At 37.4% G+C, this 22,084-nt stretch overlaps 1 protein-coding gene across 4 annotated transcripts in view; it reads left to right on the top strand.

Moving 5' to 3' along the window:
* rptor (regulatory associated protein of MTOR, complex 1) overlaps positions 1-22,084 on the top strand; it is a 114,450-nt gene that overhangs the window by 13,277 nt on the left and 79,089 nt on the right. For all 4 annotated transcript variants that reach the window (XM_087800757.1, XM_087800766.1, XM_087800741.1 and 1 more), the window contains exons 3-6: positions 3,138-3,240; positions 4,247-4,329; positions 20,095-20,253; positions 21,232-21,378. In XM_087800757.1, coding sequence (XP_087656883.1) covers positions 3,138-3,240; positions 4,247-4,329; positions 20,095-20,253; positions 21,232-21,378 — 492 coding nt within the window. The remainder of the gene's footprint in view (positions 1-3,137; positions 3,241-4,246; positions 4,330-20,094; positions 20,254-21,231; positions 21,379-22,084) is intronic.

Below are 22,084 nucleotides of genomic sequence, written 5' to 3'. Positions count from 1 at the left end.
GTTAAATTTGTTTACTCTATAACTGGCAAAAAACTAGGATGGAGTGACCACATAATCAAAGTGACAATTTGGAACAAAGTGCAAACAACCCTGCAAGTGAGAAGCTCATTAAGTTAACACCAAATTCCAGAGCAAAATAGCATTTTGTAGAACAAACAAGTCAAATAAAAGCACACTTACCATCTTCCCTGTTTAAGAATGAGTTTGATTATTGCAAATAAATGTAAATTATAGAAACATACTAAAAATATTTATCTATTTGAACAACACAAATGGAATTCTTTAAACTAGTCCTGTCTGCTTCACAAAAGCTGTGCATGCGTGTCTCTTGAATTGATGAACTAAACATCAACACGTCTACCAAGGAGTTTTCCTTTTATTTCGTCGACCGGAAATTTCTCTCGTCTCCGCAGAACAGCCGTCAAAGTTAACCGCTTCATTTTGTTTGTCTTTCTTGTTTCTTTGATCTGCTCATATTATTTGATGCTTCTTAAGATGCTTATTTAAGTCGGTGGCGTTGAAACCTGTGGAGTGACGTCCCCCTCCAAACATCCGCACACATTCACATTGCAGCAGAAGCCGCCGCTTCAAAGGTGTGGGACGTCAGTGGAAACATAGTTACTAAACGTCCTGGATCGGAGCTTTTTCACCGATACCCGATCCGACTTTGAGAGGCTGGATCGGATCAGTGCCTCCGTACTTTGTACACACATTAATACAGCATATAAAATTCATTTTAACCACTGAACTTGGTGGGAGGCAATACTTCCTGTGCCCACCTTGCTTATTGTGCCAACTAAACACCGATCTTTCATGAAGCCTTTCCACACACTGCTCTTTTTAGTGAAGTCTGATACAATACTGTATTTAAATCTCAAGTCTATGTTGCTATGTCAAAAATGATCAACAGCTGTGATTGGTTAGCTGGGCGGCAAAGCAGTATGGGAGCTGTTCAAGGGAGGGTTGTCACTTCGTATGCAATGTTTGGTTTTCAAGTTCAAATAAATGTTAAATAAATTAAGAACCAAAGCTCGAGGGCACACTCTAAATATATTTGAATTCATTGTGTTTCTATAAACTATAGGCAGCCACAGAAAGGCTGCTTTGGTGCTTGGTTCTGATTTTCTATTGTTATTTAGTGTGTTATTTGATATTTTTCGTGAATGTTCACCTCAGAAGATAGAATAGTTTCCTTAAAGCAAAAGATTTTACAGCCCAAAAATGAGGATGATGCTTCATGAAGCTTCATCAGCTCATGACTATTAAGAGGATGATGATGAATCATTTCTGGAGCTTCAAACATTCGGAAACATGAAAATGTAAATGGTGGCTGACGTAGTGTAGTGTATTACAGTCACATTGCTTCACCTTTGCTCTTTACAGTCTTTGACATTTCAAAAATCTCTAAAAGAAAACACTGTTTCCTCTCTAGGTGTTACATTACCGTCAATGTTGTGCTGTCATTTGTTTAAAAGGGCAGATCCGTCTTCAGCCCTGAGCTGCTCTCTGTTATTTATCGTATCTAATAATAAACGTCCATTCCCAAGGTACCTGGTGTAAAAGCCGGTCAAATACGAGCAACATCCAAAGTCCTCTTTTTGTTCAAATAGAATCCACACAAAGTCTCAACAGGCAACTGTTGTTTCCAATTAAAACATTGAGAATTAAAAATTAGATAATTGGTCAATTATTCAAACTCAACTAAAAATCCATCAATGTAAAATACTAACTGAGACGACTTCCTAGTTTCTATTGCTGCATAAACAAAACAAACACAAGATAAAGAGGTTATTTGCCGTTCCCTACTCCATGCAGAGAACAAATATTTGCACATATGTTTGAGGCTTGCTAAAATAATACAATTTAGCATTGCAAAATTGCTGTTCGACATTCAAAGGACACGAGGCAGAGAAGAGAAATCAAGAACTAAACAGTTTGTGAACCAAATAACTCTGTTAAAGATATTGTTTTTATCTGCAATCATAGAAATATCTCCTTTTATTTGCAACAAATTCAAGTATTACAGAGAATTACGAGATCAAACTAATACAAGTTAATTTAAAAGGATTTCATTTTCTGGGATGTTTTTAAAAACAAATGATGGAGAATTACCAGAGAGGAATACTCGATTTATGTGGTTCTGTTCCTAGCTTGCTCAAAAGCACCACGGTTATATTTGGACTAGCAAGAATGAACAAAACGCTGCAACACTCCGTGTCCTCGCCGCTCCTGCAGGTCTCTGCAGCCTGCTGACCTTTTACGTGGTCAGTGGTAGAACACAGCCCAGTGTAATTACCTCCACAACACTAATAACACTGTTGCTCACAGTAGGATGCACCACAGAACCACGATGCAACCAGTATCTGAACCTCGGGTCCGCACACCACACAGAGCTCATACCTGACGAAACCCTTGAAAGGTCACTCGATAACGGCAATTACCGAGTTCGGACGTTGGGTTTGTAGAAGTTCTAGAAACTTCCTGCCTTATTATCCGAGATCACCAAAGTGTTTAAAAAAAAAAAACTTTCAAAAAATGAACAATCATATTCCATATTTTATTTCAACCTGCTTGATTTAAATTGTTGTTTTTGTGTTTGCCAGAAAAAATATTGATTCATCAAAATATTGTGGACGCAAACGTTTTATAGTGAAAGATTCTGTACACATGACCGACAAATATGCCATGCTACACTACTTTAATGAACATTTTATCGACATCTGTTTGACTCTTTAAATCATGTATTTAAAAACACTGTTTTAAATAATCACTCTACCATTATACGCTTGCATCCCTGTGAATTGTGCTTTAAATGTTCAACCCGTTTCTATTTCCAAAGTTTGAAAATACTTCCAATATCAGCTGGTCCTGATGGTCTGGAAACAACATTCTAAACTCTCTTCAATCAGGTTTCAGGAAATATATTCAAGGTATATGGAAACCAAGAAATAACGTAGGGCTGGACAGTATCACAAAATTATCATAACAATTTTTTTTTTTTTTTTTTAAATCATGTTGGTTTCACAGTTTTTGACGGTATTTTCTTTTCATGAAACATATTTTAGACTTTTATCACAACCCTTTTGGTGGCAACATTTCTATTGTTTGTGTTTTAAAATCCTGATTTCTCTGTCCAGATGAAGACTGTGAGTGTGGCCTTGGTGTTGTGTCTCAATGTGGGTGTTGACCCTCCAGACGTTGTCAAGACCTCGCCCTGTGCCAGGCTGGAGTGCTGGATTGGTGAGTAAAGATAGGACTGTTGCTTTAATCCAATGAATATGGGATGAGAGAATGTATAACTGTGAAACTGTTGTATACCAAAAGATTTAAGATGGAAATGTATCATGAATTTGTTGGTAAATAAATACACCTAACTAGGGCTGCACGATATTGGAAATATGTGCGATGTTCGATATTGGGTGTCTTGAAGTGCCATATCGATATTAATGCGATATTTTTTTCTTTCACCTAGTGCTTCGTTGCCAGAATGATCGGAGAAAAATATCACTTATAACTTATAATACTCCCAATAGTTTCTTAGGACTTGCATGACTTTGCATGTCTTTTCCTGCAAAACTGAGCGACATCAGAGAAGAGCCGTCGGCGCGTCACGATATCACCAAATCATTAACAAATCAATCTCCTTGTACACGCGCACATAACAGTTTATAAATGACCTGACGCTAACAACTTAGCTTACGGTGAAGACGGACAGGTTTACACTTGGTTGGAAGTTCACGATCTTACAATATGTTGCTTTATCAAAGGATGTTGAAAGAGATGAGTGACTGGATCACTAATGTTTGAGTAGATCACAAGTTAGTCTTACTTCCGGGTATATACTGAGCTGTGCTAGTTCAGCGCGCCGGCAAGACGCGTAGCCGTAGCAACCGAGCCTAGCAAGCTGCGCCGCATAGCTCACAGGCAGACAGAGATGTAAACGACAACGGGACGTGGACGGGATCTTTACCGAACCTGACACTGATGGTCAAAGTGCGCATTTAATAAATTCTTGATTTATACAATGAAAAATGATAAATTATCGCAAATGTTTTCAATATGCATATCACATGTGCCAATATCACGATATTGATATTTTTTTAATATATAGTGCAGCCTTACACCTAATTGTAGTTCAAATATATAGTAGTCATTGTTTTAAGCCGAAAATAACAACTTGTGCTAACTATCAAACGTATGGACGTGAGTGAGGTAGGAATTTAATTTCTGACTTCTGGTATTTCAGATCCTTTGTCCATGAGTCCACAAAAAGCCCTGGAAACCATCGGGGGTAACCTGCAGAAGCAATATGAAAATTGGCAGCCAAGGGTAAGTGCATTAGCCAACATTTGTACGCACAAATGGATATTCTCAATGAGGCTCAATTTGAGATTCAAATGAAAAACAGATTTGTCTTCGACTTCGACTCCCTGTCAAAAGATTACGTTTCATGTAACAAAAGAGAATAGCCATTAGTTGCAATTATCCGCCTCGGATTGGGTGAGACGACGTTCCATTATTTGTTCTCAGGAGGCCAAGAGGGAATTCTTATGAAGGAAATAAGAGCCCGACATGGATACAACTAGTGTCTGGTTAGATGTTAATAACACTAAAGAAATCCCCAAAAAATATTTACATCTTATTCCCATGTGGTTTATTTTGAGTAGTATGTCATCAACATGAGCTAAAAGAAGTAGAACAAATTGTACAATCACCATCTGTTTGTGTAAAAGCGCGTCTGGTAGATTGGTTAACAAACTACTGGCATCATTTAAAGATATGTTTTTTTGAACGCAGTATGAAACACTGAGAGAAAACCACAATGTAGTGCAAGCCTCTGTCAGTTTCCTCCTAAGCTTGGTATGGATTTCTGTGCTTCTTTTAGCCAGGCAGGTAAAAATGGAAACTGAAGACGGCGAGAAAGTGTGTGAAAAGAGAACAGGTGCAAAGAATAATAGTTCGATGCTGGAGCTCAGCTGTGAAAAAGTGATTCGGTCTTCTGGAAGACGTGGGAGGATAAGCGTTCATATCCTGGCAGCCTCGCCAACACACCTTTATATAAACTCCTACTGAAGTCTTCAACATAAATAAGAAGACGGTTTCATGATAACTACCAATTAATTGTAACATTGTTAAATTATGGGATAAATTAATCTTTATATTATTGTTGACAGCCTCCCACGCACTTATTCTGCCTACTGGCCTTCAGCATCTTCACTTCTCATCTACTTGTATGACCCATTTTGCTTCCCTAAATATTTCTACTAAACCCTTATCTGCAATTGTTGCAAATATTTTAACATTTTAAGCCGTAATACTTAGAATTCACGTATTCGTGTCGCATGTTCCCTACATTCATTTTTGGATATATTGAATTTATATGATCTTCAAATAACTAATCTCATTATTCCACTTTTATCAACCTTTAAAATAGATGAGAAAAGCCCTATGTTTATTTTATTTTCAATTGGATTTATGATTTGAATGTATGATTGTGGCCGTAAGATTGATTTGCAAGTAAAAAAGGATATTTATGTTATTTAAAAAATAAACTTAAAAATTAAATGGTATAGAAGAAAAAAAATGAAGTCTATATAAAGCGATGTAAGTTAACAGATTCAAGTATTGACAATTATTTTCAGCCCAACAACTTAAACATAAGAAAAGTTTTTTCAAAAGAAATCTTGCAAAATTAAAGATTAGATTAATACGATTAAAAAATATAACGCACCCTTCTTTATTATCTACTAATGCATGTTTATCATTTAGACTGTCGTGCTGAAAGGAATTCTCATAGTTTTTCTCCGTCAATAAAGACCGCAACAAAAACATACTTTCTTCTGAACACAACAGATCCAGTCCTTTGACTAGATCACACGACCACATCAGATGAAGGTTTTCCTGGACCAGTTGCTGTCACTTTAGGTTACCAGATAAGGACCACAATCTGAGTTGTTTAATGCCTTTTCCGACGCTTGTTGAACACGCGCATAGATTCCTGTTTCTGTATTTTTGAACCCAGAGTAAATGGACTTGACAGTTTTCTTTTGGTCTCCCCGTTATATTTGCTTGCTGACATGTGGTTGTCTGGTTCATATTTGTGTCCAGACAATCCCATTCATTCATTCAGAAAGAAGGATGGCACCCTTTGATTCTCTCTTTCCCTTTCATTCAACAAGCACCATCTGTTTTTATGCCCCTTTCACACCCTTTTACACTTCATCTACGTGTCGTGCATGTGGGGGGGATCTGTTTTGAAATGACTTTCTTCTGACACGCGCGGCATCAAACAAAATGTATCTCTTGTCAAATTACCCCGGCTGCTGCCCAACATGTTCACTTTGTCGCCAGCGTCTTCTGAAGAGGTTTGCTCCGGATGCGTTTGTGTTCAGTCGTCGCCGTGTCCAACGTCCTCTGAGGAATACAGAATTGTCTGGCGACAGGTTGCATCACAGACAGAGTTTTTTCATTATTCCGGAAACCACGATGAAAAGAAAGCAGGATAGGATTAGATCCAGATGGATTGCGTTTTGTTCCACCAGCTGATAAAATGTATAAAATATCCAAGAGATGTTTGCGGAATGATTTCCGGGGACATTGAATTTAAGTGACATCTTTTTTTTTAAAATGTGAATGAAAAAAAAGAAGATTTTTTTAATTAAAATGCTAATATTCACTGCGTTTATGTGTTAGAATTAAACTTCTCGAAGCGTCCTCTGCACCTAAAAGATCAAGAAATCCTGCGATATCCCGGCGATGACTGAGAACAAGAGGATACAGTGGATTCCAGCATATTTTAAAGTTTATGTTTGGACATTTTTCAAGCCATTTTCTTTTATCATTAACCATTCAACCTGTAAATTCAAGTCAAGTGCTCGGACAATACTATAAATATATTCTTCCTACAGTATCGCAATATATGGTATAGTTTCCTGTACCCTGATACGTACACTTTCCTCTTGCTAGAAATGTTTTACTACACACACTTAATTGAACTTTAAAACATTTAAGAATAATTAAAAAAAAAAAAAAAAATCTGATTCAAAATGTTTATCATATATTTTTTTCAAATATTGATACAATAATGAGAAATATATCTATATACTGTATATAAAGGTGTATACATTTAGTTTCACACAACCCAGTGTGCTTGTGCACACAACCCAGTGTACGCTCTTAATTTCTATTTTTCTAAATTTTAATAAAAACAATCGTAGTTTAACTTCTGCTTGTATGATCTTAATGTTTTAGAAGATTCAATATTATGAATGAACACAAGGACGTACACATGAAGGCCACGATCATTCCAGAACCCTCGAGTCATATCATGATTATTCCCCTTGAACATGTCGCCTTCATATTATTCTATTTAATTATTTCTAGAGGATATTTTTGTCTTATAATGAGGATGTTTCTCATATTAACTATAATATACTGTCTATGTCAGAGTACAGATTGGAATCCAGTAGGATCTGGAATCCTACTAGTACAAATTGGAATTCCAATCTTTGTAATTAAACTATTTAGATAATTGTATGACAAAATATTACTGTGTATTGTAAAATTGGAAATTGGAAGCTGCTTGGCAGAGAGCTTTAAGCATTGTGTGCTTTTTGTGTCATTTACTTTAATTTATAAATATGTCAACTTAACATCTGCCAATGAGAAAAAAAAGCACTAAACACACCAACTGGTATTGTGTAAGGAATTGTGATTTGATTTGTGTGTATGAACATTGATTCCAAATGTTTATTTCAGACGCCTTGTGTGCTTTCTAGGCTTAATCTTTGAGGACTCGACCCACAAGCTTATTTCTGTTTACGCCCCCCTCCCTTCGGACACACCGCTAGAATTCCAGTTTGGCCGAATTGATGGCCGATGCTCAGGAGGCTTCGAGGTGGATAATGTGCTCCGGGAAAAAACGCTCTAATGATCTCCGCTCTCAGTCAGGACGGAGCCTCATAAGAGAACCATTAGTCCCCCCGACGACCTACGGTGGTCCTGCCCGACATCTTTAATCAACATGTTAAGGAGAAAAGCTTCTGGTCACATCAGCGCTTTTCCCAATGGACGGAGCAGGATTATTGATCTGTGCGCTTATCACTTGAAATATCTCACTGAACATCACATTAACAGCCCTGGTTGCTCCGGTTGACGCTCTGACTGCACAATTTAATACAAATGTGCTGCTGGGTTTAGAGCAAGCTATTCATTTTTACAATTTGATTTCAACGTTTAAATTAATTTAGGAGAAACCTTGAAGTATGAATTGCTATTTATTTGAACCTATCATCATAATAACCTTCTTTTCATTATTCTATTATTGTATAGTGAACATGTTTTATGTTTCAATTCTCAATCTGTTAATTTAGATGGTTTTCTTTTGGTCGAAGTTTGTCTTTCCAATGCTATTAAATGCAACTGTTCCTATGTTATCAATCGGTTTGATGCAGAGAAATGGTTTCTATTCTAACAAAATAAAACGCCTAATTTCGTTTTAGGCAAATAGATTAACATAGTTATGATAAAAAATGTTTTTAGGTAAGTCTCGTTTTTCACCAGAATGTATGGAATCTTAACTGAAAATGTTGGACGAGCTCTTTTCAATATATATATATATATATATATATATATACACGTGTGATTAAACATGTCATCCCCTTATTTGTAATATTTTTAATATAAAGTACTTTTGTTTGTCAAAAAATAACAACCTATCATCCAAATAATTTATTAAAGAATAAACACAAAAGAAAACAATATAATATATCCATGTTGGAATTGTTCGGACAAAATAAACTTAATTTCTAAGTGTAAGAGAATAAAAAATACAGTATATCTTATTTGTTTATTAATATCAGTTTTCTTTATAACTTTCTTATTTACAGGCCTTTATTCAGCTCATTGTTTCTGGGCAAGAGCTGGTTCATACTTTTTTTTTTTAATATTTAACATTGTTTATATATATATATAATATAATATTTTATTGTTTTATTTTTCAAGATAAAAGAAAAAAAAATGATTCAGGTCTGTTTATTTTAATAGTTGTTTTCATATTTTGGACTTCATGCTGTTATTGTGGCAGACCTGCTCGTGGGTGTGTTCAAAGGGTAGATCTCGCAGCAGAAGGAGACGTTACAGGAGGCCGGGATGTGACTCAGAGAGGACAGGGTTGATGGTCGATGCGTCATGTACTTTTTGTTGAGCCATCTTTACTTGAGTACCATCAAGGTCACTCACAGGAAATAAGTATTTTAAGACCCCATTTTTATATGTACGTCCTATGGCGCATTAGATGAATATGGCTGTGTGTGTGTGTGTTTTAATGTTGTCACAAAAAAGATCCAGCCAAATACTTACTCTGTTGACTTCCAACAAAACCTCCAGTGAATAAATTGCATTCATGGAAATCATGGAATTCTTTAGTTTTAAAGGATTATTGAAAGAATGTATTTTGGCCTCCCCTCCCTAAGGCAAGGTTCTATTTTTCTAAAGTTAAACTCAAGTTTTTTCCAAGAGCATCTCTGTATGTTTTCTGCATTTTTACGCCACATAGCTTCCACTCATTTACAAAAGTGAAGGCAGTCAACCTGATGTACACAACGGTGTAAAAATGTCAATTTAATTTGTGCTGAAATATTATTATCTGATTGATTTAATGTATAAACGTGTAATGTATAAACGGGTTACAATTAAAGGAAAGAAAAAAGCAATTGCAAAGCTTTTTATTTATCGTTATTAAACCAATACCCGATTTCTCATTTCTTTCCTATACTTAAAGTGATATTTTTGTATTGATCACTGAAGTCATTATCAGACTAATCAATAGATATTCAATTAGTAAAACAATCGATGTCGTGGGGCACTGGGGAAGTGTTGATAATACTTCTCTTGACCAATTCCTTAATTTGGTATAGGTTGTGTTAATGAATTTCATTTACCAAAATAACTTAGTTATTTGTATTTTAAAAACCACTTATATTGTATGTGTTTGTTTACTTATTTAGGTGTGAACGAAGAAAAGACTTCTGTGTCACCACTGGCACCGATTAATGAGCCGGCCTCTCCAATTATGCAGCGGCAGATTGTGTAATCAGTCTTCTCTTCCACGCTCTCATTAGATGTGGTCTATGTGTCACCAGAGGACCATGTTCTCTCCATTTGTTTGTCCCCACCTCGTCCTTTCATTTGCGTCTGATTGCAAGTGAAGTCTCGGACCTTACGCACTCCAGTCATTAGTCCTGTGTCTGCCTCTGTAGATTATTAGCATCCGTCACGGCTGCTTTGCGTGGCTCGCATGCTGTCCCTGCTGCCTACCATTGGAAGCTCCCTCTGTAAATTAACCTATTTTAAAAGACTTCGGCTCGATGGCCCGTCTTTAACCCAACTTTCCTGACTCATTTGCATGTTTCAAATGTTGACGTCTTCCTCTCAAAATTGCAGTAAGTCCCTCATCATGACTATGTTTTGAACAAATTATTATATTATAATCATATATGTCTGAAATATGGGTTAATGAGAGGTTACGAGACCGGAGTCCATTAAAACGTAACAATGGCTTCACCCCTCCTCCAGCCTGACTGTAATCACACCCCGCTTTTTTTTTTTTTTTTTACAGTAATCCCTTGGAGGAGATACAGTAAAGGTCCAACATCTATTTAAGAGACGCTTAAATCAACACATGAGTTGAACTTTATGAGCTGAACGGATGTCATGAATTAATGTGTCCCTAAATTTCTGCAGACCATCCTTGGAAATGACTGATTTGTTTTCTATCATTTACATCTCACAGCCTTTGTTGTGAAGTTCAAAGCTCCGTGGCTTTAAACAACAAAACATGCATATCAATAATTGGCAATTTTTGTTGATGAAAAAGCATATCTTTGGTCTCATACACGCTTTCATTTAGCTTTGACTGTCGTTTCCCCACCTGACCTTAAAAGTCATTGAACAATCTTCCCTTTGACAGCCACTGTACCAGGGATGAGAAGTCTCATCGATTATTCAATTGACTTTGGTGAAACGATGTGGACCTTTTTTAGGGTTTCAAGATGAATCGGTGTATTTAAATTACATTTTTAGTTTCTCTTTCTTTCGTCCCCAGGTTTGTCCGCTAAGCAAGGATCTGACGATACTATATATTACGTACGATACTGTGGGAACAACCATAAAATGTTTATTTTAAAGAATTGAATTGTCCAAAAACCATCACAACACCGTAATCATTAAAATGCTATTACATGCTTAACATCAGCCATATTGGCTGCTCCCGAGTTACAGTCAGATGTAGACAAAATCATTAACTCAAGATTTTTGTGGAGGAAGACGAGCTGGTCCAAAGATTTCATACCAAGCCCCAAAATAGGTTAAAACACCAACCTGAAAAGCTGCTGGGGTCTGGTGTATGCTTTGTTTTTGGTCATTGCTGCCATTTTTTGGTTTTGTTGTTATTGCTCACTAGTGGCCAGAGGTTTAACTGCAGAACACAAATATGTTTTTTATTAGATGAATCCAACCGCTTCGCATTACTGCCTGATGCACCTCCGACGGTGCCATTGCCACACAATATTTCAGTGGTAATTGTAAATTAAAACATCAAATGATTGTCTTTTAAGTACAAACTATTGAAATATTACCCATAAAATACCTATTAAATAAAAATGCTAAAAAATGTTTGTTTATTTCATATCGAAACAGTGATATTGAATATAGATATTGTATAGGGGAAAAACATTGCGATATATCGTCATATAAATGTCATCTTACACCCCTATTGTCTGCTTTTATTTCCGGAGCAGCTCACATTTGAAGTAACTTTTTAAAACTCTAATAAAATTGGTTTTAATGTTAGTTTTTTTAGAATACTGACTGTGTCTTTTTTCTTTTCAAGACTGAGTTTTTAAAATGCAGCATCGGTCAAATTATGATATATTATTGTCTGTGTTTTGACTACAATCTATAATAATAAAATGGCCGAAATTATTTTGCTCTTCCGTTCTTTAATTCATACATCATCTTCCGTGGGCTGGTCACGGGGGGGACTGTGTGAGCCGGAGAGTGAGAGGCAAAAAGTAAAAGTGTTTTTTTTCCCCAGGACATAAAAAGAAGTACAGACATAGCCATTTATCACAGCCAATCCAGCAGCATAGCGGCCCTAATGAAGACAGATGGAGGCTGCTGGATCAACACTGCAAATCTCTATTTAAAGAACACAACAGCCACGTGTGCGAGAGTCTATCAAAATCACTTAGACCATGTGTGGACTCTAATTATTATGCTGGCGTTTGACTTCACTTTTGCTTTCCCTCGGCCTTTTGTCTCACTGCCTGTAACCCTGTCACTCCGTGTTTATGGTGGCTATGTTGTTAAGTAATATTTTCTTCAGTGGCGTGTATCTATAATTGGAACACTTGACCACTTTGAAGTGCTTGGATCAGCATGAGGTGGACGATGACGGTTTGGAAACACTTAAGAGGTCGGTGGACGGCTCCGCTTCGAGCTCGTCAGTCTTATCCCTTTCTTCCGGTGTCGTTATGTGATCCCTTATGGATTCGCCAAAGAAAATTCTATTTCTCGCCTTTGCCCCCTGATCGCAGCAATGTCAAAGGTTATAGTGCGGTAAACAATGGTGTCTCCAGAGTTGCCGGGGGATAATGGAGTTTGCGAGACAGTTGTTCCCAAATGGGAGGTAAATCTCTGTGCTAGGAAATAAAATGACTTTTGACCGTCAACAGAAAAAAAACAGACAGTCATTTGCAGGATTGTTGGCTGTTTCCTCTCCGAAAGTCAGATTTTTCCTTCAAACAGGAGGCTCTTTATGTCCAATGTATGTAGATCACAAGTATGAAAGGTGTTCAGACACCGAGCAGATGCTTTTGGCAACCATTATTCCATGCATCGAGTGATGCATTCAAGTAATTGTCCAAGCGATATAAGATAATGGATGAGCTGATGGCTAGGGTATATTTAGTCACACTTAAGTCTTTAGATTCCTGGATTGGAGCGCCAGGAATGTAAGGGTAGGTTGGTGGGAAGCGGATTCAATTTCCATTCGTTCATCCTTTTTTCTACCGCTTACATGGGATCAGGTCGCAGGGCAGCGAGAGGCCCGAGCTCCTCCGTCTACAGAAATCTCTTCTAGCTCTTCTGGGAGAAGTCTAAGGCGATCAAAGGACGAGCAGGAGACATTTTCTCTCCTATGTATCCTGGATTTGCCCCAAGGTCTGGATGTGCCCTCCACACATCCACAAGGGGGTCAACCAACTACTTGGAGTTGCTGAGGTTCTGCTGATAATGTCTCCCTAATGGTCTGAGTGCCTCACCATATCTCTTGCCTTAACATGCCTGTTCAATGAAGGTCCATCTTTTTTCTCAAGGTCTTTAATTTATTTTGTTCCGGCATTTTTGATGTTCAGTGAAAGAGCTTGTTTTTACAAAGTTCCTTAAATTGTCACTATGTTTATTGTATGTTTTTCTGGAACCTATCTTCATCTTTTGCAGTTTATTGGGTAAAGATAGTTTACTATTTAACTGTATTTCCTTAGTTTTCTTAAAAGGCTATTAAACATTTCAATACTTTATGTAAAAAAAATACCTACTTTGTTCCATATAAGGCTGCACGATATATCGAAGAAAAAAACGATATCGTGATATTGGCATGTGCGATATGCATATCGAAAACATGTTTGATAATTTATTATTTTTTTATTGTATAAATCGAGCATTTCTTAAATACGCACTTCGACCAATCAGTGTCGCGTTCTGTAAAGTTGTCAATTTGTACTTCTATGTCTCGTTGTTTAAGTCTTCTCTGTATGTGAGCTTTCTTTTATTTAAATTAAGACCACTGTTATCTCACAGTAGGGCAAGAAAGTACATATTTTAACACTGGTATCTTAATTTCATTTGTATATGCCCACTTTAATGTACCAGTCACTTATTTTATTGTATTTTATTCATCTTTTTTATTTACATATATTTAATTTATTCTATTCTTTAGTGTATTCCACAACATCAAATACAGTTTCTGTGTTGTATTTACGACACTGACGATAAACCTAAAATAGCTTTTGACATGACAATATAATCTGACGCATGTTTTTATGCTTAAAAAGCATATAATAATTGCTGACTTTGGTTAAATATGGGCTTTGTAGAATAGCTTGTAGCAAAATATAGAAAATAATAACTACAAACTAGTTATTCTGTTTAAAATGTTTAATCATGAAGCATAAACTGAAGAAGTTCATTTAAAAATGTGTGAACTGAACTTTGAACTAGTTAACATAGAAGCTGAACTTTTCCCACACTGACTGGGTATTGGTACCCGGACTATAAAAGTTGGACATCCCTACTGGTCACAAATTGTGGCGCTTGATGTTAGACATTGACCTTCAGCATCCGTACAAACAAAACTGGCAGAAACAAGTGTAAAATGCTCCCCTCAGCCGATATGGATCCATCGATTGGTCATGTGATTCCCCTCGGAGCAGCTGGACATTCATATTTATAGCCATGATTTGAATTGGATTTCCGAACCCGGGGTCGAGTATGTGAGAGGGTCAGAAAGTGAGAAACACTAGCTTACCCTAAGGCCCTGGAGGATTTGTGAAACAACAATCTCAGTTATTGAACATTTTGAGCCTAAAAATAGCGTTTGTTTAGTGTGTCTGGTAGATCCCTGACTGACGTAGACGTACTCGATCTAAAGCAAACAGTCCCATGGCCTCTTATCTCATCTTCAGGAACTTCTCCAATCCTTTCTCAATTTAGAAGCAACTAGAATTCCCCTTCAGGCGGTGGTAAATGAAAGCAGCACTTGATTAGAGCAAAGTTTCGAGCAGTATCCGGCTGCTTGTTGTAAGAATAGCAGTGCAAATTGATCTGTAAGACCACAGAACCTCCTCATACGTCCTGACAGGTACTGTGAAGATGACAGCTTCAACACCTCATCATACGCTGATGTAGGTCAATATCATGATTGGTTGCCACCCCATTGCTCTGCAGAAGCAATTATTATTATTCTCTTATAGCTCAATGCTTCAGGAGTGGGAGGCTCAATTGTTGTCATTTGTTAAGAAGCACGACAGAGCGGTCAAACTAGCAGCCAGGATTCAAGATTCTCGCTGAAAGAGGATTTAAAACGTTTTAAGAGCACTGCTGAATGATTTACAAATATATGAACACTCAAATATGAAAAGTTTTCATTTAAAGAAAAAACATCAGCATTGGAAGAATACTAGAATACACAACAGGGCATTATTATTTGATTAAAATAAAAAGTTTGTTGGGACTTCAAAACTGCATTTGGAGCCGTATTATAGATAGAACATTCATGTCTTGAGATATTTTTTTTCAAAAGTCATGACGGTGCAAACGACAGCTAATGACTTCAGTTCAACAAGTGGTTAAAAAGTTAATTCTAACATGTTGACAGAGATATTGTGTTACTGTGCTTTTCTTGTGCCAACACGGTTTTTAACCCACGCCACTTAGTCAGTTGTGCTCCGACTCCTGCTGCTCAGTTTCAGCCACCAAATTGAATCTGATGAAGAAAGAATTGTTTCCGTAAATCTCTTCGGGTCGGGAATGTGGTAACCTAATTTCTCTCTGAGTAAAAAACAAAAAAAACAATATAAATGTTAAATTTTTAAAGGCTTTTTTTCCTAAATCTATCCCGTCAGAATGGAACAGACGTGTGGTCAGGCCTGATGCGTCGTCCGTCCTCCATTAAACATGCTGTGAACTGAGTCATCGTGGCCTCAGATGGACTGGAGTCACTGTGGAGTCGACGGCTGCCAGTTAGGAAGACAATCTGTACGATATCACACATAACTTGGAAAGTAGGTTTAAAATCAAGAAACATTTTAATAGAAATATGACAGAAGAGGTTTGATCAAAATTCAAATCAGACGTGGAAAATGAAAAGATTCCATACTTGCAAGTAGTTTGATCGAATGACTGTTACTGTTACTTTCACTTTGATACCGGTTCCTTTTCCTGGTTTCTTTCAGTGCCACAAAAGAACCAAAGTTCTCGAGATATCATCCCTACTGTCATTCTTTAAAATACTATTCAGAGCAGACTTTATTCTCTATCTATAGATATATATATGTATAGATATATCTCTTCTATATAGATATATTCAATCATTCCCAAAGATTGTCGTCTTTTCTTGTGACTTTTGCAACCTGCCAGATTAGTTTGTATTTTACTTCACTTTTTCACTTTTACTTTTTCACTAAACCATAGGATCTTTTCTTTCCACTTTTTGATCTTAGATATTGTTGAAATATGTCTAAAATGACTTCTATATCCATTTGAAGTAATAATAACTACAACAAATCCAAGTCCAGGCATTTTTTGATCGGATGAAAGCCTCTGATGCTCAGTTACATTCTGCTCTTTTCAGTCAATTTATGATGATATCTTTCATTCATGATCTAATCTTGTAACTGAGAGCCCAAATCTAAGATTTAAGATGACACTCATGGTTTGAAATCAGGGTATCAACTTCAGTGCAGGTGATAATAATATATATTTTTAATACAATGTTCCATCATCTACTGAGTTTAGGGACTATAGGGCAAACCTCTTTTTTTTCTCTCCCCTCTCCACGTGTCTTCCTAGCCTCCAACGATCATATTTCACTTGTATCCTCTTGATGGGATCTTTCTTTAACACCATTAAATCGCTCTCATAGCACTTGATATCTTGGGGCCGATCAGAACGCCTCTCAGTGTTCAGACGTTTCCGTCTGATTCCACACAAATTGAATCAGCCTGACAGAGCCCCTCTTATGGCGCAATCGGATTCAGATATCAAACTTCACATTCCCATTAAGACATTCTCTAATGCACCGGAGGAAATAACAAACGTGTTTAAAGCTATGCAAAATATACTCATCATGCTTCGTCTCATTATGCTTATTGTTATTTTGTTTTCTAATTAAGCACAAAAAAAACGTTAATGTTCATTTGTGCCTTGTGCTTCTCGAGGAATTATGGCTATAGATTTGTACGTACAGCCGGATCAGATTCTTTGTTACAGTATTAAAAAAAGGGATTGTAAAAGAACCGGTCCTGTGTGGACAAGGCCAGATGACCTGTAGGTCTTTTCATTGTGAAAGGTGTGAAATGAGCTGAAAATTCTATTCTCCAAGTGGCAGACATGAAACTGGACCAATTTAGAGAGTGTACGTCAGAAGTAGCATGAATCCCTACTGTGATGTCGTATAACTGTCGAGGGTTCTCCACACGGTATCTGCTTTGGATTTATAATTAAGCGTTTCTCTATTGAAATGAAAAAACTAATATTTTAATTTCACCCCAAACATCAGAGTTAATTGGTTTCAAACTTAAAAAAGGTGCTAGATAAGTGAAGCGAACTCAAACCTCTTTCCTGTCTAATGAGTTCTGCGCATTTGTTTGATCCACGGAAGAGTAACATTTAGAATTAAAACAGTCAATTTATTAATAGCAAAGAATGATTACAAAATTAGGCCATACAAGATCTTAAATACAACAGTTAACAAAGAATGCAAATTATTCAGAAATACAAGAATTCCGAGCGCTCGGTCCAGTCTCTGTCCGAAATCCTGGTTCACCCACCAGATCCTTCCAGAGAGTGGCTGAAAATCTTTTAGCACGTCCTTTCTTTTAAAGACCTCAAGACCCTCCCCCAACATGTGAAGTAAGTGGAGTATACAATTACAAACTCGGGGTGCGGGAGGTTTTGCAAAATCTGACTCCTTCATGAACAACAGATGTTGTTTTCATGCCAATCTTCAGTCTCCCTTCACACTTGTTATCTCAAACCAGGTCTGTAGAACATAAATTCTGTGTCTTGACATTTTTAGAATCGTATACGTTTCTTATCTCAACAAGAAGAGCATGTCTACAACATTATTTTACCAACACATATGTCTTTCACAGTCAGAACCACCGACAAAGTGGCGTCAAGGTCCATACAAAGTTCAGGCACAGATGCCCAGAGCCCCCAACCCTTGAACCCTGCTCCCTGGGAAAGACGAAAGTCGAAAGACAAAATACAAGAATATGTTTTAACTCTGAATAGAAGAAAACATCATCAATGTTAACAATTGAGTAAATGTATGTGGATCAATCTGAGGATATATCTTCATAAGTAAGCACGGATTTTTCCATTATAGATTTGGGAGAATATCGTAAAGAAAATATAATGCCTCAGGCCTGAGGACCAGAATGAATTCTTGATTTTGACAGTACTGCAGTAACATACACATAATACCAAACGGAAAATAACTTTTCTACTGGTCTTGCCGATAATTGGGATAGAAGGAAGTGTTGGAAAGTGTGACTCAAATTGTGACGTCGGGTGACATTTATTTTTTAACATTTGGGAATATAATCATGAAAACACTACCAAACAAATGTGTTTAAATACCAACATAAATGTCAAGGTTTTGAACAGGAGTTTGACTGTCTAATGTGAAATCATTGTGAGACGAAATGTTGACGATGTCTGTCAGCTCATGACTCACTAAACTTGTCAGATTGTGGTATTTCATCTGGGTGATGTAAGGGTCTGTCCAGCACTGCCGCTCACTGTGCTCATTTGAGTTTTCCTAGAGAAACATCCAGACCGAATCCAACCAATTGGCTTGTTTCTATGCAGATGAGCAGTTGCTCTACTCTGAGGCTCTGCCACATGACTCTACCACCAGCTTTACAACTACTTTAAGAGACACATTTTTCCAGCAGTCACGGTTGATTGTAGTGATGATGTTCAGAGACCACTAGATGGCAAATTTTCTGTTGATTTTTAGAAATAATTTTGCACATGGTGCCATGAAAAGGTTGATTTTTATATAATATTAAGTGGATCTTCAAAGATGTAGATCTGGCACAGTACTCTATACCTGATGGGTTTGACAAATACCTTCTTTAAAAACCCCAAATTTCATAAAACTAATCTATTGATCTAAACTAACTAATCTCTTCTACTCGCCCTCATGTCGACAAAGTATTGAGATTATTTTCAGAGTAATCTGTTCCTTAAATTAATGGCATAAATGTATGTTATTTTTTATGTAGCTACTGGAGCTCAGCTGTCTTTGTCTTCATATTCATCTTCCTCCAAAAAGTATTAAGCCTTGACAATAGTAATAGTTCCAGAAAACCCTTAAACAAGTCTTTATTTTCAGCTTGTTTGTAGCAGAAGTTTAAACAATGACATGCTACCCACACAACTTGCAAACATGTGTCCTGTTTGTGTAGCATGTTTTTGTTTAAACATCTGCTACAAACAAGTTTGAAATATAAACTTGTTTAAGTTTTTAAGGAACAATTCCTCTTATCGAGGCTTCAATACAAGATGGACGTTATAGATGAGCAGTACGGAGGTATTTGGATGTTTTAAGTGTCATTTTGGACGAAGATAAAGATGAAGACAACTGAGCTCCAGTTGCTGTTAAAATGAACAAACATTTTTGTCAGTAACTCTAAAAAATGAACAGTTTACTCTGAAGATAATTCAACCTCAGAAAGGTAGTGGGTGTAATGAAGCATTGTTCTAACTTTCAACACTCACTAGAGGCAGTCTTATGAGCAACTATTTCAATGAAACTTTGTAGAGTTCTTAAGCGTAGAGCGCCTTCAATTGATGCATCATGAAGCCTTATCTGCCCATCAATACAGACAAGATCTCACCAAGTAGTGTAGATGGATGAGCTGGCAAAAGATGTAGAGAATCCAAAGCCTTTTATTTAGCCATTGACAACTCACTTCCCCTCTGATGACACTCATGACGCCTTATCAAAGAAAAATTTGTTAACGGAGAAGAAAGCCTTCAATGCCGTTCTCCCTCCGAGTGTTCGTTTCTGTGAGGAATCTCCCTTTGCTGCAGCTGCATGAGACCACAAGTGTTAATGAACACTACGTCCTCGCACGTGATCTGCTACAAAACTGTGCTCAATTTCTTAATTGTATTCTATTACAGTATTTCCTGTCGAGCATGCTTTTCATTTTCACATGACTCTTTATCGGTCTCGCACAACACGTGGAGCTGTTGTAAATATTTCAACAGTTGTTAAGAGTCGTGCTTTCTGTTGTGCAGGCTCGCTACAAACAGAGTCTGGACCCCACCGTGGATGAAGTCAAGAAACTCTGCACTTCACTCAGACGTAATGCCAAAGAGGAACGGGTGCTGTTCCATTACAACGGCCACGGAGTGCCACGTCCCACCGTGAACGGAGAGATTTGGGTTTTCAATAAGGTAAGAAACACGCTTTTATGTTTTGAAATTCAGCAGAAGAGACAGATTTCCCGATCAACCCTCAATACACACTTACACACTTTCTTTAGCTATTCCAGAAACTTATTTTGGTTTTCGTTTTCAATCAAATAACCCTATTTGACTTTCTCAAGGAATTGCAGTAAACACACTACAGTAGCCGAGCTGAGGAAAGTAAAGATGTGAGGAAAGTTTCTTCAGATCCTTCGGAGTTATTTGGACTTTGATCCTTGAAAGGATTTCTATAGGATTGGCAGACTTTTTAATTGATTTAATGTGGCTTTTAAAATTCAGGTCCTTGTCTGTGACCGCTTGATGTTTTTGCTTGACTTGACTTGGCTTTTTAGTGCAGGTGACTTGAATAATTTTGTTCTTTTAACTATTGAGCATTGAGTAGGCCGTTATTTGGAGATCCAGTCTTCTTTCAAACTTTCTCATGCAACTTGAAAGCTTTTTTTCATCCTGTGAAAATGTTTTCAAAAGTCTACAAGTCAAACATGAGAGTCTTTGTTGGCAAGGAGGGGATGCTGGGCGATGTTCAAACACCACGACATTTATACAATTGACCATAATCATATAGACTCAAGAATACTTTCATTTCCAGCACAGAAAAACACAGTTTTACCTTTTGTAAACAAGAATATTTTTTCTTTTCCAACACTATTGAATGCACAACAACCGTTCCTAAGTCAGTGAAGGCATCACTTCGGCATATAAGTGTATTCCTGTTTTATTAAAAAAGACACTGAAATATGGTCTAATGAGGCTATGCAAGCGAACATTAAACTCTGCCAGCTGGAACTCGTCGATGTTGATCTTATGCTATTTCGGACTTTTGACCTCTTTTGAATGCACGCAAGAAAGTTCTGATCCATGTGTTTTTTCGACAGAGGCATGTGTGTTATTTTTCTTATGTTAAGCCATTAAAACCCTTGAAACTTTTTCTCCATCTCTCTCCAGAACTACACCCAGTACATACCTCTGTCCATATACGACCTGCAGACGTGGATGGGGAGCCCGTCGATATTCGTCTACGATTGCTCGAATGCAGGAATCATCGTCAAGTCCTTCAAACAGTTTGCCCTGCAGAGAGAGCAGGAACTGGAGGTGGGCTTCTACACATCAACACAAGCACACACCTTGGAATAGGTCACAGTTTGGCTCACACAACATCACCTGAATTTTGAGTCATAGTTGATTTGTAATTGTAAAAGAAAAACACAATTCAAAGTATTGGTGAGTCATTCTGGCTACCTGGCTGCCAAATAAGCAGCGCCGAGAGACAAACATTATAATCATTCACAGATATTTTTACTCACTCGACCAATGAAGGTGATGATGAAACATTCAATCTGAAGACCGAGGAAATTCAGATAAATTGAGCATCCAAAAACATAAAGGCAATATCACAGATGGTGTAGAAAATACATGCTTGTTGGCCCCTCGCCGCGACATGTTTTAATATTGAGTCCCCTTGTGTGATTTGCATTTGATACCCCTGTTGATTTGATCATCAAAATGGCTACATTTAATGTAGGTTTGGCTTTTGGAGGTGATTTTACGATTTTATTAACAGAGAAACTACAGATTTCCGGCATCTGCACGCTTCACTAGCTGGGTTTGGTCAGTGGGCGGGACCAATAGGCCAACAGGCGTGTGATTTACTTGTACTGTCTCCAGATCGACTTGCAAGATGCTCATAACGTCCCACGAGACAAAGAGCCGTCTGTGGATCATTAGCAATTAGTTGTGTGTCAGTGCGAGCGAGTTGTTGGTCGAGGATGATGAGAACGAGGCTTTGAGACGTGTGGCT

The sequence above is a fragment of the Callionymus lyra genome, chromosome 1, assembly GCF_982586985.1.
Source record: "Callionymus lyra chromosome 1, fCalLyr1.hap1.1, whole genome shotgun sequence".
NCBI classification, from domain to species: Eukaryota; Metazoa; Chordata; class Actinopteri; order Syngnathiformes; family Callionymidae; genus Callionymus; species Callionymus lyra.
This window is presented reverse-complemented; position numbering and strand designations above follow the sequence as displayed.